This window comes from Peromyscus eremicus, chromosome 3 (genome assembly GCF_949786415.1).
Source record: "Peromyscus eremicus chromosome 3, PerEre_H2_v1, whole genome shotgun sequence".
Lineage (NCBI taxonomy): Eukaryota > Metazoa > Chordata > Mammalia > Rodentia > Cricetidae > Peromyscus > Peromyscus eremicus.
Genome location: NC_081418.1, coordinates 89,352,619 through 89,364,958, shown reverse-complemented (window position 1 = coordinate 89,364,958; position 12,340 = coordinate 89,352,619). Strand labels below are relative to the sequence as shown.

Sequence of the window (12,340 nt, the reverse complement as noted above, 5' to 3'; positions counted from 1 at the left end):
TTCATGAAGAAACTGAATCTCCACTGCAGGCTGTGTTAAAGGCTTGTCTGAGAGCAATGCAGTCTGTAGATCTATAGATCTAATGGGCAATCCAAAAGCCCAGTTTTCAATGATGGAGAGCAAGACAAGGCAGAGGGGAAAACCAGCTAACACATGCTCAGAGTCTCTAATTTGCCTGGCTCTCTCCTGTTCTCTTTAACTCTTACCAAAATCCTATAAAAAGATACAAATATTTCTAAGTGTTCCTTTGACAAAAGTAAGTCATTGAGGGGGGTAGACAGCTCTAAAAACATGGCATTAAAATCCAGACTGTCTTTTTGGCAGAAAATATACAGTGTTCTCAATAAATCAGGGAAGAATGGAAATTTCTTTCTTTCTTTCTTGTATGCTTTTCCACTTTCACTTCAGCTCCTTTTCCAGCTCTAGGTTCGTCATTCAAGTTTCCAGTCACCCACCTTCTTCATAAGCTTGCCTTGTTTTTCATTCCTTAGGCGCTTGGCTTTGGATGCTATCTTAAAGTAGCTGTTCATTTAAAATAGCCCCCTTTCTAGGGTACGACTGATTAAAGGACACATCACGTCACCATCCCTAGAGCTTTTGGTTGCTGACGGTTGAGCCATAACATTGTAGCTGTCACTTTGCACACACATCTCATCTAATGTGCTGAGAGTTATTAAGGGAGGAATGTTGACAATCAGAGTTGCATGCTGGAGGATGTGAAAGTAGCCAGCCACTAGTGCTGGCTTTGGTTACTACTTATTTTCTAGTCCCCCCCCACCCCCGCCCCAGAATGACTATTCAATAAGAGTCCGGAGGCTTCCCACCCAGTCTCAGTCTCACACACCACAATCCTGACACCCCTTGGAAAACTTCCTGTGAACTGCCTACATATCAGTAGAAAGTATTTATCCACTACCCTGTCCAGAGAGGAAACATTTGAGAACTCAAAAGTTCCCCCAACTTATCCTTTTCTTCAAATATGTGCCCAAAATTTTCTAAGGGTGAGAGAAGCAAGGCTTTGGGAGGGGAGTGTCTTATCTCAGTCTTTGTGAATAGCACCAAGCTTTCCTTAATTTTCTTCCCCTGAGGCCTGCCTCTTTGCCACCTTTCTTCCTGCCATTCCTTTGTGCATCTCATTATTACTTCGAACAAGAAAAAGCTTTGGCTCCTGCTGATAACACCGTGCAGTCCAACCCTAGTGGTACAAATGCTGCCGCATGCCACGACAGGAAAATGAACAGGCACTGTCAGGGAGCCAGGCTGGCAGAGCCTGCTGGAGCATGCCTGTTGAGTCGACAATCAGGCAGCAGGCACCTTTCTGTAGACAGAACTTGACAAGCACACACAACCCACTCTGTTCATGCTGATAGGCTTCAGACACAGCCAGATAGTTGGGGAAACTACTTCCCATCTCCTCTCTGTGTTGGAGTCAAACATTTGCATTGGTAAATTGCAGGTTTGGCCTAGGACATACTTCAGAATTATATCAACGGCATTTTGTGTATCAGTTTCTTCTTAAGGGAGTATTCTGGCAGGAAATTCTATATAAAAATCAATACACATACTCACATACACACTCACACTCATACACACACTCAAACACATGTATTTAACATACATACTCACACACTCATACATATACATACCTTAATGCACATACACAAACACATGCATAAACATACATGTACATATGCATACATATACACCCACATATACATAGACACCTTCATTTTGAATGACTATAGTTTTTTTTTTTAATTCCACACTAACTGAATTCATACATCCGAATGTATAATTTGTTCATACAGAACACCACCTGTGGCTGGAGAGTTTTCTCTCCAGGCCCCACCAAGCCCAGGCAGTCCCTTAGCCCATTTATAAAATTAACATACAGACATTTATATTATTTAAACTGCTTGGCCATTAGCTCAGGCCTATCATTGTCTAGCTCTTACTCTTATATTAAGCCCATTTCTGTTAATCTTTACTTTGCCATGTGGCTCATGGCTTACTGGTACCTTACATCTTCCTTGTCCTGGCGGCGGCTGGCAGGTCTCTCCCTTCCCTTCCTGTTCCCTCAATTCTCCTCTCTGTTAGTCCCACCTATACTTCCTGTCTGGCTACTGGCCAATCAGTGTTTCATTTATACAGAGCGATATCCACAGCAACCAACAGTTTGGAGAGCAATGATGCTGGCGATTAGAATTACGGGAGCACCATTTTCGGCTGTGGTCTAGGTTCATAAAACTGTGAAATGGCTGTATTAGAACACTCCAACCTTTCTCACTGGGCAAAAAGTACCATTTTTAATAGTTCCCTAGAATGAATGCCTTGGCATTAACTGTGTGACAGTTTAATTCTTAGGTTTAGGCTCACAAAATTGTAGAGAGCTAAGATTTGTAAAAAGCCATTAATCCCATAATGTCCAAGACTTTTATTTTGTTTGTCTTTCCTTCTTCCTCCTCCTATTAAAAACCAAAACCAGTGAAACAAATGAAACTGTAGGATCTTGAGTTTGTTTTCTTTGAAGATATTTGTCCCTTAACTGGTTTTGAATAAGAACTTCAAAATAAGCTTTGTGGTTCCTACGTTTTTTGTTTTTTTGTTTTTGGTTGTCATTGATTTTGCTTTGTTAAATAACAAAATTACATCTTTTCTAAAAGATTAAAGGTTGCAAAAATCCAAGGGAGCATGTCATACAACTTGTTGCAAACACGTTTTCTGGTGTTTGTACTTAACTATGCCTGACAATGAGTGCAGCAGCCATGGCACATGAGAGCTTTTCTTCACTAAGCCACCTGCAGAGCACACATGCCTTATTAACTCTGTCACCCCTGCTCTTTTCTATTCACAACAGTATTTCTCAGCTTCCTTCAGGAGTTGTTTCTCTGCCAACTATTTTAGGATAAAAGTGCATGGTGGATCTATTCCCTGAATGGGCCTGTTGACTTACCACTCTTCCTTGAGTACACGCTATATTCATTCTCTTGGCAAAAATTCAAAGCTGAATCACATGTGGCTTCTGCTTTCAGAGAATTCACCACCCTCCTTGATGTATGTGAGGTGGATGTGATTCCAAGCACACTGGTCTCTGGTGTAAGTATACAGCGTGTATAAGGAAGAAGTTATGCCAAAGTATCCAAGAATCCACGAAGACACTAAAAATTGCCTTTTGACCAAAAGGTTCATGTCGACATGGGCAGAACCAGCTCCTTTCAAACACATTGCTGTCATGTGGCCTCGGGCTGGAGAGATGGCTCAGAGGTTAAGAGCACTGACTGCTCTTCCAGAGGTCCTGAGTTCAATTCCCAGCAACCACATGGTGGCTCACAACCATCTGTAATGAGATTTGGTGCCCTCTTCTGGCCTACAGGGATACACGCTGTATACATAGTAAATAAATAAATCTTTAAAAAAAAAAAAAAAAAAAAAAGAACGTGGCCTCAAACACATTGCTGTCACTTAGATTTTCCAAAACACACACACACACACACACACACACACACACACACACATATATATATATATTTTAAGATACTCTGAATCTTAGTGGCTTTTCCACACATATGCCATCAATTAGTATAATGCGATTATGAGAGAATTCTGACTGATTTTTACATAATGGCCATTTGTAGTTGGAGGAAGGTTGAAAACAGCTAAGCAAACTTTTTTTTAACATTTTTAAAAACCTGAGTCCAGACTGGTGGTGCACACGTCTAATCCTAGCACTGAGAAGCAGAGGCAGGTGAGTCTCTGTGAGTATAAGGCCAGCCTGGTCTACAGAGTGAGTTACAGGACAGCCAGAGCTGCATAGAGAGACTCTGTCTCAAAAAATAAAATAAATGATAATAAGTTACTTAATATATGGGAAATTAGGTAGAATAAAGTATTAATTATACTAATTTTGTTGAACTATCTAATAAATAACCTGATTTTGTTGATTAAAGATATTTTTGTTGTAACAATTTTAAGCTAAGCTGCTTTCTTTCAAATGAGCAAAGCTTTATTTATAACAGTATGCTTTTTTTTTCTCCTTAGATTTAATACATTAGATGCAACTTCTCAGTTTGGAAAATAATTAAGATTATTGTTTTTAAAACCTTTGATGTCATTATAATTTATTGGATCATAAATGGACTTTTTAGATGTTTTTTGTAAAAGTATTAGTTCCAAAGAGATTAACAACATAATTAACAGCCTCCCTTGCTTTGCAGTCTGTTGCAAAATACCATCTTTTCCAATTGCACAGAACACCAACAGCTAGCCTGTTCTTACACTGCCATGTCATTTCCAGAAGTATGTAAGTGTGAACACATGTTTTAAACAGGAAGCCCCTCCCAGTTGCTCCCTTTCAGGGGCCAGGACGGTGCGTGATTATCTCAAGGAATCCATCTGCAGGAATGGAGGCTTATGGCAGTCAGCTTTCTCTATTTAAAATACCCTATACTTTCCTATGAGTCAGCCTTTTCCTAAGGTGTCTGCTCAGGTGAGTTCACAGGATGCAGTCTGGATCCCAGGAAGGGATGGTTACCAGGAATTCCTTAATAAAAATAAAATCTTTCTACATCTACATTTTCACAACCTTGCTTTGCTGTTTCACTCAAGAAAATATCACCATTATAAAAAATCACCATAAAAAAGCCTTTGTAAAGTTTAAGAAAGCTGAATACTAGCCAGTCTTTATAGATACCTTTATCGTTTTTTTTTTTCCATTCTAACTTATACTTGAAGTTAAAGAACAAAAGAATGTAGAAATAAGAAACTTAGGGAAGGCAGGATGGCTCAGCAGGAAAGGCTTTTGCTGCACAAGTCTGGTGGTCTGAGTTCAATCCTTAAAACCCTTGTAAAGGTGGAAGGAGAGAATGACCCCACAGAGCTGTTGTCTGACCTCCACACACATACTGTGGCTTGATTTACCTCCCAGACACAATAATAATAATAATAATAATAATAATAATAATAATAATAATAATAATAAATACATTTAATGCACTAAAAAGAAACAGGATGATTTGAGTGGGGAAATATGAGATTGAAATTAATGTTGTTTTGTGAATAGTAGATTATACCTAGCAGTTTCTGAAGCAGTCTCCTAAAGGAACACACACCTACCTCCAAGTGCTTATTTTTATTAAAATTATTTTTATTAAGATTTTTTCATACAATATATTTGATTATGTTCCCCTCACTCCTCCCTAGCTCTCCTGCTTTCATCCCACCAACTTCATGCACTCCCTCTTTCCCTAAAAAATCGACAAAAATAAAAATAAAAACAAAAGACTAAGACAAAAAGTGCCTAAACAAATGAAACAAACAGTCCATTTTGCATTGGCCAACTACTTCTAGTCATGGGGCCTGCCCTGGAATGTGGTTGATATGACCAGGGACACTCTGTTAGAGTAAACTGATTTTCCCTTTGTCAGAGGTATCAATATTAAGTAACTTCTTGGTTTCTGGGGGCCCCGTGTCCATTTCCCCCTTGACAATCAGGGACCCTGACAGACTCAGACTTGTAGAGGTCTTATGTGACCTGCTGCCACAGGCCCTGTGTGTTCATGAGTGCTGAGTGCTTGGTTTAAGGAAAGTAGGAGAAATCTTCAATGGAGTCTAGGATTTGCCAGATACTGTTTTCAATTCTCCTCCTATAGGAACATAGAAATCAGAAGTAGCGATAGAAATTTTGTAAATTTGTAAAATTCAACCCTTCTACTAGTCATTGAATATGGTGGCTATAATTTTATAAGGTTAGCAGATTATTTAAGACAATAGACAAGCCAGTTCTATTGAAAGCATGTGCTTTTGTGTGTGTGTGTGTGTGTGTGTGTGTGTGTGTGTGTGCGCGCGCGCGTGTGTGTGTATCTTAGTGTGCTCAGTGCTAGAACAATATTATAAATCATGTTGCTTATTAACAATAGAAATCTGTTTTTCATGGTGTTGGAGGTTGAATTCCCGGATGAAGATTCCTTGGGAGAGCTGCCCCTTCATATAAACTCAATTCACTATAGTTCCTCACAGTGGGAGGGGTGGTATTTCTATGACTTATCTTTTAGAAGGGAAGTAATTCCATCACTGGTACTCAGCCCTTACCACTGGGTCACCACCTAAAGTCCTTAGTTCTTAATGTTGGGACTCAGACAATTTGATGACTTCATACAAGCCTGGAGGTAAAGGCTGATAGTCCCACTTCTTAGGAGGCTAAGGCAAGGATGTTCTGAGTTCTAAATGTACCTTGGACACAGTGTAAGTTCAAGACCCTCACGAACAACTTAGTGAAACATTTTATCAAAATTGAGAACTGAAAATAAAAGTCTTTGTGAATATAGTTAGAAATGAGCACTTGCTGAGCAATAGGTTATGCCCTAGGTTCAGTCTTTAGTACCACAAATAAATTAAAATTAAAAATATAAAATGTCCTTAAACTATTTTGCATATCCACTTTCTACAGCTTCTATTCAACCTTATTGTTTATTTATTTGTTTGTTTGTTTGTTTGTTTTGTTTTGTTTTGGTGTGTGTGTGTGTGTGTGTGTGTGTGTGTGTGTGTGTGTGTGTGGTGTGTGCGCACACGTGCACATATGCCAAGGTAAACTTGTGGGGATCTGAGGATAATTTGCAGAAGTCACTTCTCTCCTTCCATCTTGTGGGTTTCCGGTATTGAACTAAGGCCATCGGGCTTCGTGGCAAGTAATTTAAGCAGGCTGCTACATCTCACTGACCCTACTTAGTTTTAAATGTAAATTAGAGCATCACAATAATGAACTGCTTAAATTTATGCTTGAAATTTCAATACACTGAGGCATGGGCATTCAGTCACTATAGTTACAGTTGCGTGTGTGCCTGTGTATAATTTTCAGCTTGAAGTTATTTTCCTTTTTCTTTAGAGCACTGAACTTTTGAGAATTTCCTTAGAATTGTGAAAATTGTAAAAATACTCACAAGACATAATTACAGTCTAACATTGGACAAGGAAATGAAACGGGCCACTTGCTCTACTGTGAGAGTGTGCATATCTGTACATCAATAGTTGGCTTTCCTCCTGCGTGCTTGTCTCCTACTGTAGTCTTTGAAATGAGAATAGTGCTTGCCTTGACTGTAATCCGATGAAACACCACAGACTGAATTGTATTTCATTCAAGGGAACTCTGTCATCTTTTCCCCTGAATCCCATTTTCTCTGTGACTATACCTTCCATATGACATGACTTCAGAAGATGGACCAAGTGGCTTGGCTTATCCTACACTGTTTTTTAAGTCATTCCTCAAAAGAAGATGGTCAAGTATTCAAGAGTCTAAAGCTTCAGCTCTTTTTAGGGAGAGATAATATTTCTAGGTCAGATTGACTTTTTGTTGGCTGTCATGACTCCTCAACCTCATTTTTATTTTATATGGACATATATGTGCCTGAGTGCATATATGTGCACCATGAATATTCAGGTGCCTGCAAAGGCCAGAAGAGGATGTTGGATTCCCTGGAACTGGTGTTACTGATGGTTGTGACCCACTTCATATAGATTCTCTGAACAGAATCTGGGTTCCCTTCAAGAACAGCAAGCACTCTTAACTGCTGAGTCATCTCTCCAGCTCCTGTCATGACAACTCTTAAAAGACCCTCCCTGGGCAATAAGTTTCACTCCTTGAAACAAAATAAGGGATTACTTTTTTATCAGTAGGTCTCAAAATTAGGGTTCCCCACACCAACCCCATTAGCATCCCCTGGGAATTTCTTTGAAACTCACTGTCCTAGGTTTCACCCCAAAGCTACTGTCCTAGTTTGGTTTTCTATTTCTGTGATACAACACTGAGCCAAACAATTCTTGGATAGGAAACGATTTATGTGTCTTACAAACCCTGATCCCAGTCCCTCCTTATAGGAAGTCAGGGCAAGGGTTCAAGGTAGGAACCTGGCGGCAGGAGTTCAAGCAGAATCCATGAAGAAAGCTGCATGCTTGCTTGCCATGGCTTGCTCTGTCTGCTTTCTTACAGAACCCCAAACCACCTGCCCAGGGGTTGCACTACTCAAGGTGGGCCAGATCCTCCCACATCAACCATCAATCAAGAAAATGCTCCACAAAATGCTTACTGGCCATTCCAATGGAGACAATTCTTCCCTTGAGGCTCTCTCTACCCCTGTGTGTATTAAGTTAAAAAACTAACCAGTACAGCTACTGAGTCAGGAACTGGGAAGTTTTGCCAAAGCATCTGTGTAATAAAATCTCTGGCTGGTGCTCAGGTTTTACAACTACTATTGTAATTATTAGTGATGCCCTTTAAATACCATTTCATGTTATCATTTATGTAGTTGGATCTACAAGGTGAGGACTCCTGGGAACTGTTGAAATAGTTTTCGATTAGTCATTAGATTGTGAATAGCACAAGGTCATATAAATGTGTGTGTGTCCTTTTCACAGAAAATCACATCTTGGAGGATGTGAACAAATGTGTGATTGCCCTCCAAGAGGGGGACGTGGATACACTGGACCGAACAGCTGGGGCCATACGGGGCCGGGCAGCACGGGTCATTCACATCATCAATGCAGAGATGGAGAACTATGAAGCTGGGGTATATACTGAGAAGGTGCTGGAAGCCACAAAATTGCTTTCAGAAACAGGTAAGTATGGATGCTATAGCTGTTCCAAATGTCAGTGCTATGGTTGATTTCAATATCTGAACACACAGTAGTTACATTTTCTTCTACAGTCCTTGAAGCTTCTAATTATTATTATGTATCATGGGAGGTCTAGAAAATGTGAATGTTCTTGTTTCTTGAGTTTGGGTTTGAATAACAGGAGAAAAACAATTTTATTACATTCCATATATCACTTTGTCATTTTCAAGTATAGTATTGTTTGATTTTCACAAGAATTTTAAGAAATAAGCAGAGAAATTTTGATTTTTTTCCAAATTACAGATGAGAAAGTAGAAGTTTGAACCTGATAAGGGACAGGAATATGGTCTCAAAGCTACACAAAGGTTTAGATCTGGTTGGAGGTTGGTTTAAGTGTGAATTTATAAGCATATCTTCATCAGTTTCTAGAGAGAATTGAACCTGAAGAACGTGGGATAACCAAAGGGAATCACAGAGGCTCTACACAGTGGTCCTCAATCTTCGTAATGCTGCAACCCTTTAATATAGTTCCTCATGCTGTGGTGATCCCCAACCATAAAATTCTTTCATTTCTACTTCATAACTATAATTTTGCTACTGTTATGAATCATAATGTAAATATCTGATATGCAGGATAGCTGATATGTGACCTCCAAAGGGTCATAACCCACAGGTTGAGAACTGCTGCTCTGGGAGCCTGGATGTGAGATACTCAGAGAAACTTGCCAGTGCTACTGAAAGGGATTAGACTTTAATGTCTACCCGGGCTTGAATGTGCTCATTCAGGTTATGTTCTATCCACTGGGGACTTGTTGCTCATGTGATGTGGCTTGTGCACCTGGGTCCAAGAAACCTGACTGGGAGTGGCAGAAGATTAAGAATATTATATACAGCATGAATGGGGAAGCAGGTTTGTTAGGCTGTGTTGTAGAGGTGTCTCTGTAGGGGGTCATGATCATGTAATCATCTCTGATTGAAGCTGCAGTTGCTACTTTTCGATAAAGGTCAACCATTTATCAACATCCATACTCAGAACAGGGAAAGGTCTTGCCATTACACTGAGCTTAACTTTAGAAGGTCTCACCATTCCCCTGAGCCTGAGGCAGGGGTTACATGGCCATGCTCATGTCAATAATCCATATTTCCTTAGTGCTTCATCCACTCTCCACAAGAAGGAGCAATTACTTCTAGAGTCTTGTAGCTCTCTGGTCTATCACTGAGTTAACGAGATGTTCTATAACTTTGAAAAATGTATCAAAGAATATGTGTGTGTGTGTGTGTGTGAGAGAGAGAGAGAGAGAGAGAGAGAGAGAGAGAGAGAGAGAGAGAGAGAGAGAATCGTTGTTATTGATTAATATCAGATGTCAGACACTTAAGTACCTCATCCCTTGCATTTTTGTTTGTATGTTGAGGGGTTGGAATGTCCAGGAAATGAGAGAAAACTAGAGGAAAGAAAAAAGAGAAATTTTTGCTTTGTATGGAGCTAAGAATGAGCTGAATTGGGTCAGATGTATCCACACAATAATCTTCCTCTTCCAACCCCAATGATAGCCCTACCTGGGAGTTTACATATAGACATTGGACACAATCAGGTATTTAAAATAGATATGTCTGAAGGGTGACACAGTCCTGTGTTCCAAAGTGGTGAATGACATCAGTAGAAATCTGTTTTCTTTTGCATAGAAAAACATTATTATGAAATCCTTGTTAGCCTAGAAGCATCAAGAAAAACAAACAAACAAACAAACAAACAAAAAACACACAAACAACTTCATTCTCTTACATTTTGTGGACTTTGTCTTGACCTAGTTGTTTGCTTTTTCTAGCTGTGCAGAAGCTTTTTTAGATTCATGAAGTTCCACTTGTCAATTATTAGCCTTAATTCTAAGTCTGAGATGGGCAGAGCACATTGAGGCTGAAGAAAGGATATGTGGGTGGGTTATGTCCAGAGGTTGGAAATGGCTTGCGTGGAATGAAGTCAGGTAAACGAAGTGCACTGGGCTAGTGTGCTTGTTGTGCCTTCTGATCCAAGCCTAGAAAGTGGGAATAGATATAGCTGATTGGGAAGGCTGGATATGGTATGGGAGGGGACCTGTGAATTGAGGGATAGGTAGGAAGAACTCTGGCAGAAGCCTAGAGATAGGTTGTAGTTCAGCCAGACAAGGATGCCATGCTAGGCTGAAACACTAGATGTGGGGCCATTTCTCAATCTGTTGGATTGGGGAGAAGGTGTGAATGGGAAGGATCAAGGAGATGTTCTAAGATAGACCCTGGAGAAAGGTGTGGGGGATCCAGCTGGGTGAAGATATTGAATACTGCACAGAAGGGGTCAGTGGACGGTGGCAGTTCAGGCAGGTCCTGGTGGAAGTCAGTTTTGTTTTTTTGTTTTTCTTAAGTTCTCTGAGAGTTATATATGGTGTGTTTTGATAATATCTACCACCCAAGTCTTCCAAGATTTACCCCCTTTACCTACCCAACTTTGTGTCCAAAAAACAAGCAAACAAATGAGAAACACATAAATTTCTCCTGCCCAAATATTCTTGGATGTGTGGTCTTCCAATGGAACTCACCAGGGCTATACTCTTAGAGAAAACTCTCTCTCCCTCTTCCATCAGCTAACATTTACCAATAGCTTCACAACTAGGGTTGAGAGTTCATGTCCATCTCCCCTCTCCATGTTGAGATTTGGTTTGGCTTAGACTCGCACATGTTGTCATAACTGCTGTGAGTTCATGTTTGCAGCTGCCCTGTTGTGTTCAGAAAATGACGCTTCTTACAGTTTTCACCCTCTCTGGCTCATACACACTCTTTCTGGCCCTTTATGTTTTGTTTAGATTTGACTACTTTTCTTTACGAGGTTATTGGAGTTCATCCTGAAGGGCCATTTGTTTTGTGAAGAACATAAAGGGGTAGTAAGGTGACACTGAGGCGAATAGAGAGGGGGAGGTGGTACTGACCAGTGAAGACAAGGAGAGGTTCAAGGCTGGGGAGATGGCTATGAAGACAGTGCCATTTAAGAATTTAGAACTGAACTTCCATCCTCAGCACTCATGTAAAAATTTTGGATACAGTAGTGTACATCTGTAATCCCAGCTCCCAGGGAGTAGAGATAGGAGGATCACTGGGCTCAGTGGTCAGCCAATCTGGTCTAACTGGTGACCCTGAGACATACTGTCCAGCCAGCATAGTCTAACTGATGAGATCCAGGTTCAGTTAGAGATGCTATTTCCAAAAAAAACAAGATATATAGTGATTGAGGAAGACACCTGACATCAACTTCTGGTCTCCACACACACTGCATAAGCATACACACATGTACAAACCACACACACACACACACACACACACACACACACACACACACACACAGGAACCAAACTGTCATGTGCAGTTTTATGCTTTGTTTGTTGTCTTGACACATCTACCTGTTCCGGCTAGGATTAGTTATTTGGTGTGTTTTTGTTAGATTTGTGACCCTTAGTTAGAAGACCTTATGTAGCAGATACTCTTTTGGCCTGAACAAATAATTCTGTCTTCGGGATTGGTGGCAGAAACCTCTGTGCATCATAGAGTGGTCAACAGCATCCCTAGAAGCCACCCTCTAGATTCTGAGAACATCACATCCCCCTACCCCCTCAAATTCTGATAGACAAAATGTCTGTAGACATTGCCAGGTATCCTGTGGTGGGGCTAGATTAGGCAAAACAATATTAATCATGAGCCACTACCCCAAGGT

At 40.3% G+C, this 12,340-nt stretch overlaps 1 protein-coding gene across 4 annotated transcripts in view; it reads left to right on the top strand.

Moving 5' to 3' along the window:
• The window catches only part of Ctnna2 (catenin alpha 2), a 1,136,313-nt gene that overhangs the window by 1,036,516 nt on the left and 87,457 nt on the right, over positions 1-12,340 (top strand). For all 4 annotated transcript variants that reach the window (XM_059258010.1, XM_059258006.1, XM_059258007.1 and 1 more), the window contains one exon: positions 8,407-8,607. In XM_059258010.1, the coding sequence (XP_059113993.1) occupies positions 8,407-8,607 (201 nt within the window). The remainder of the gene's footprint in view (positions 1-8,406; positions 8,608-12,340) is intronic.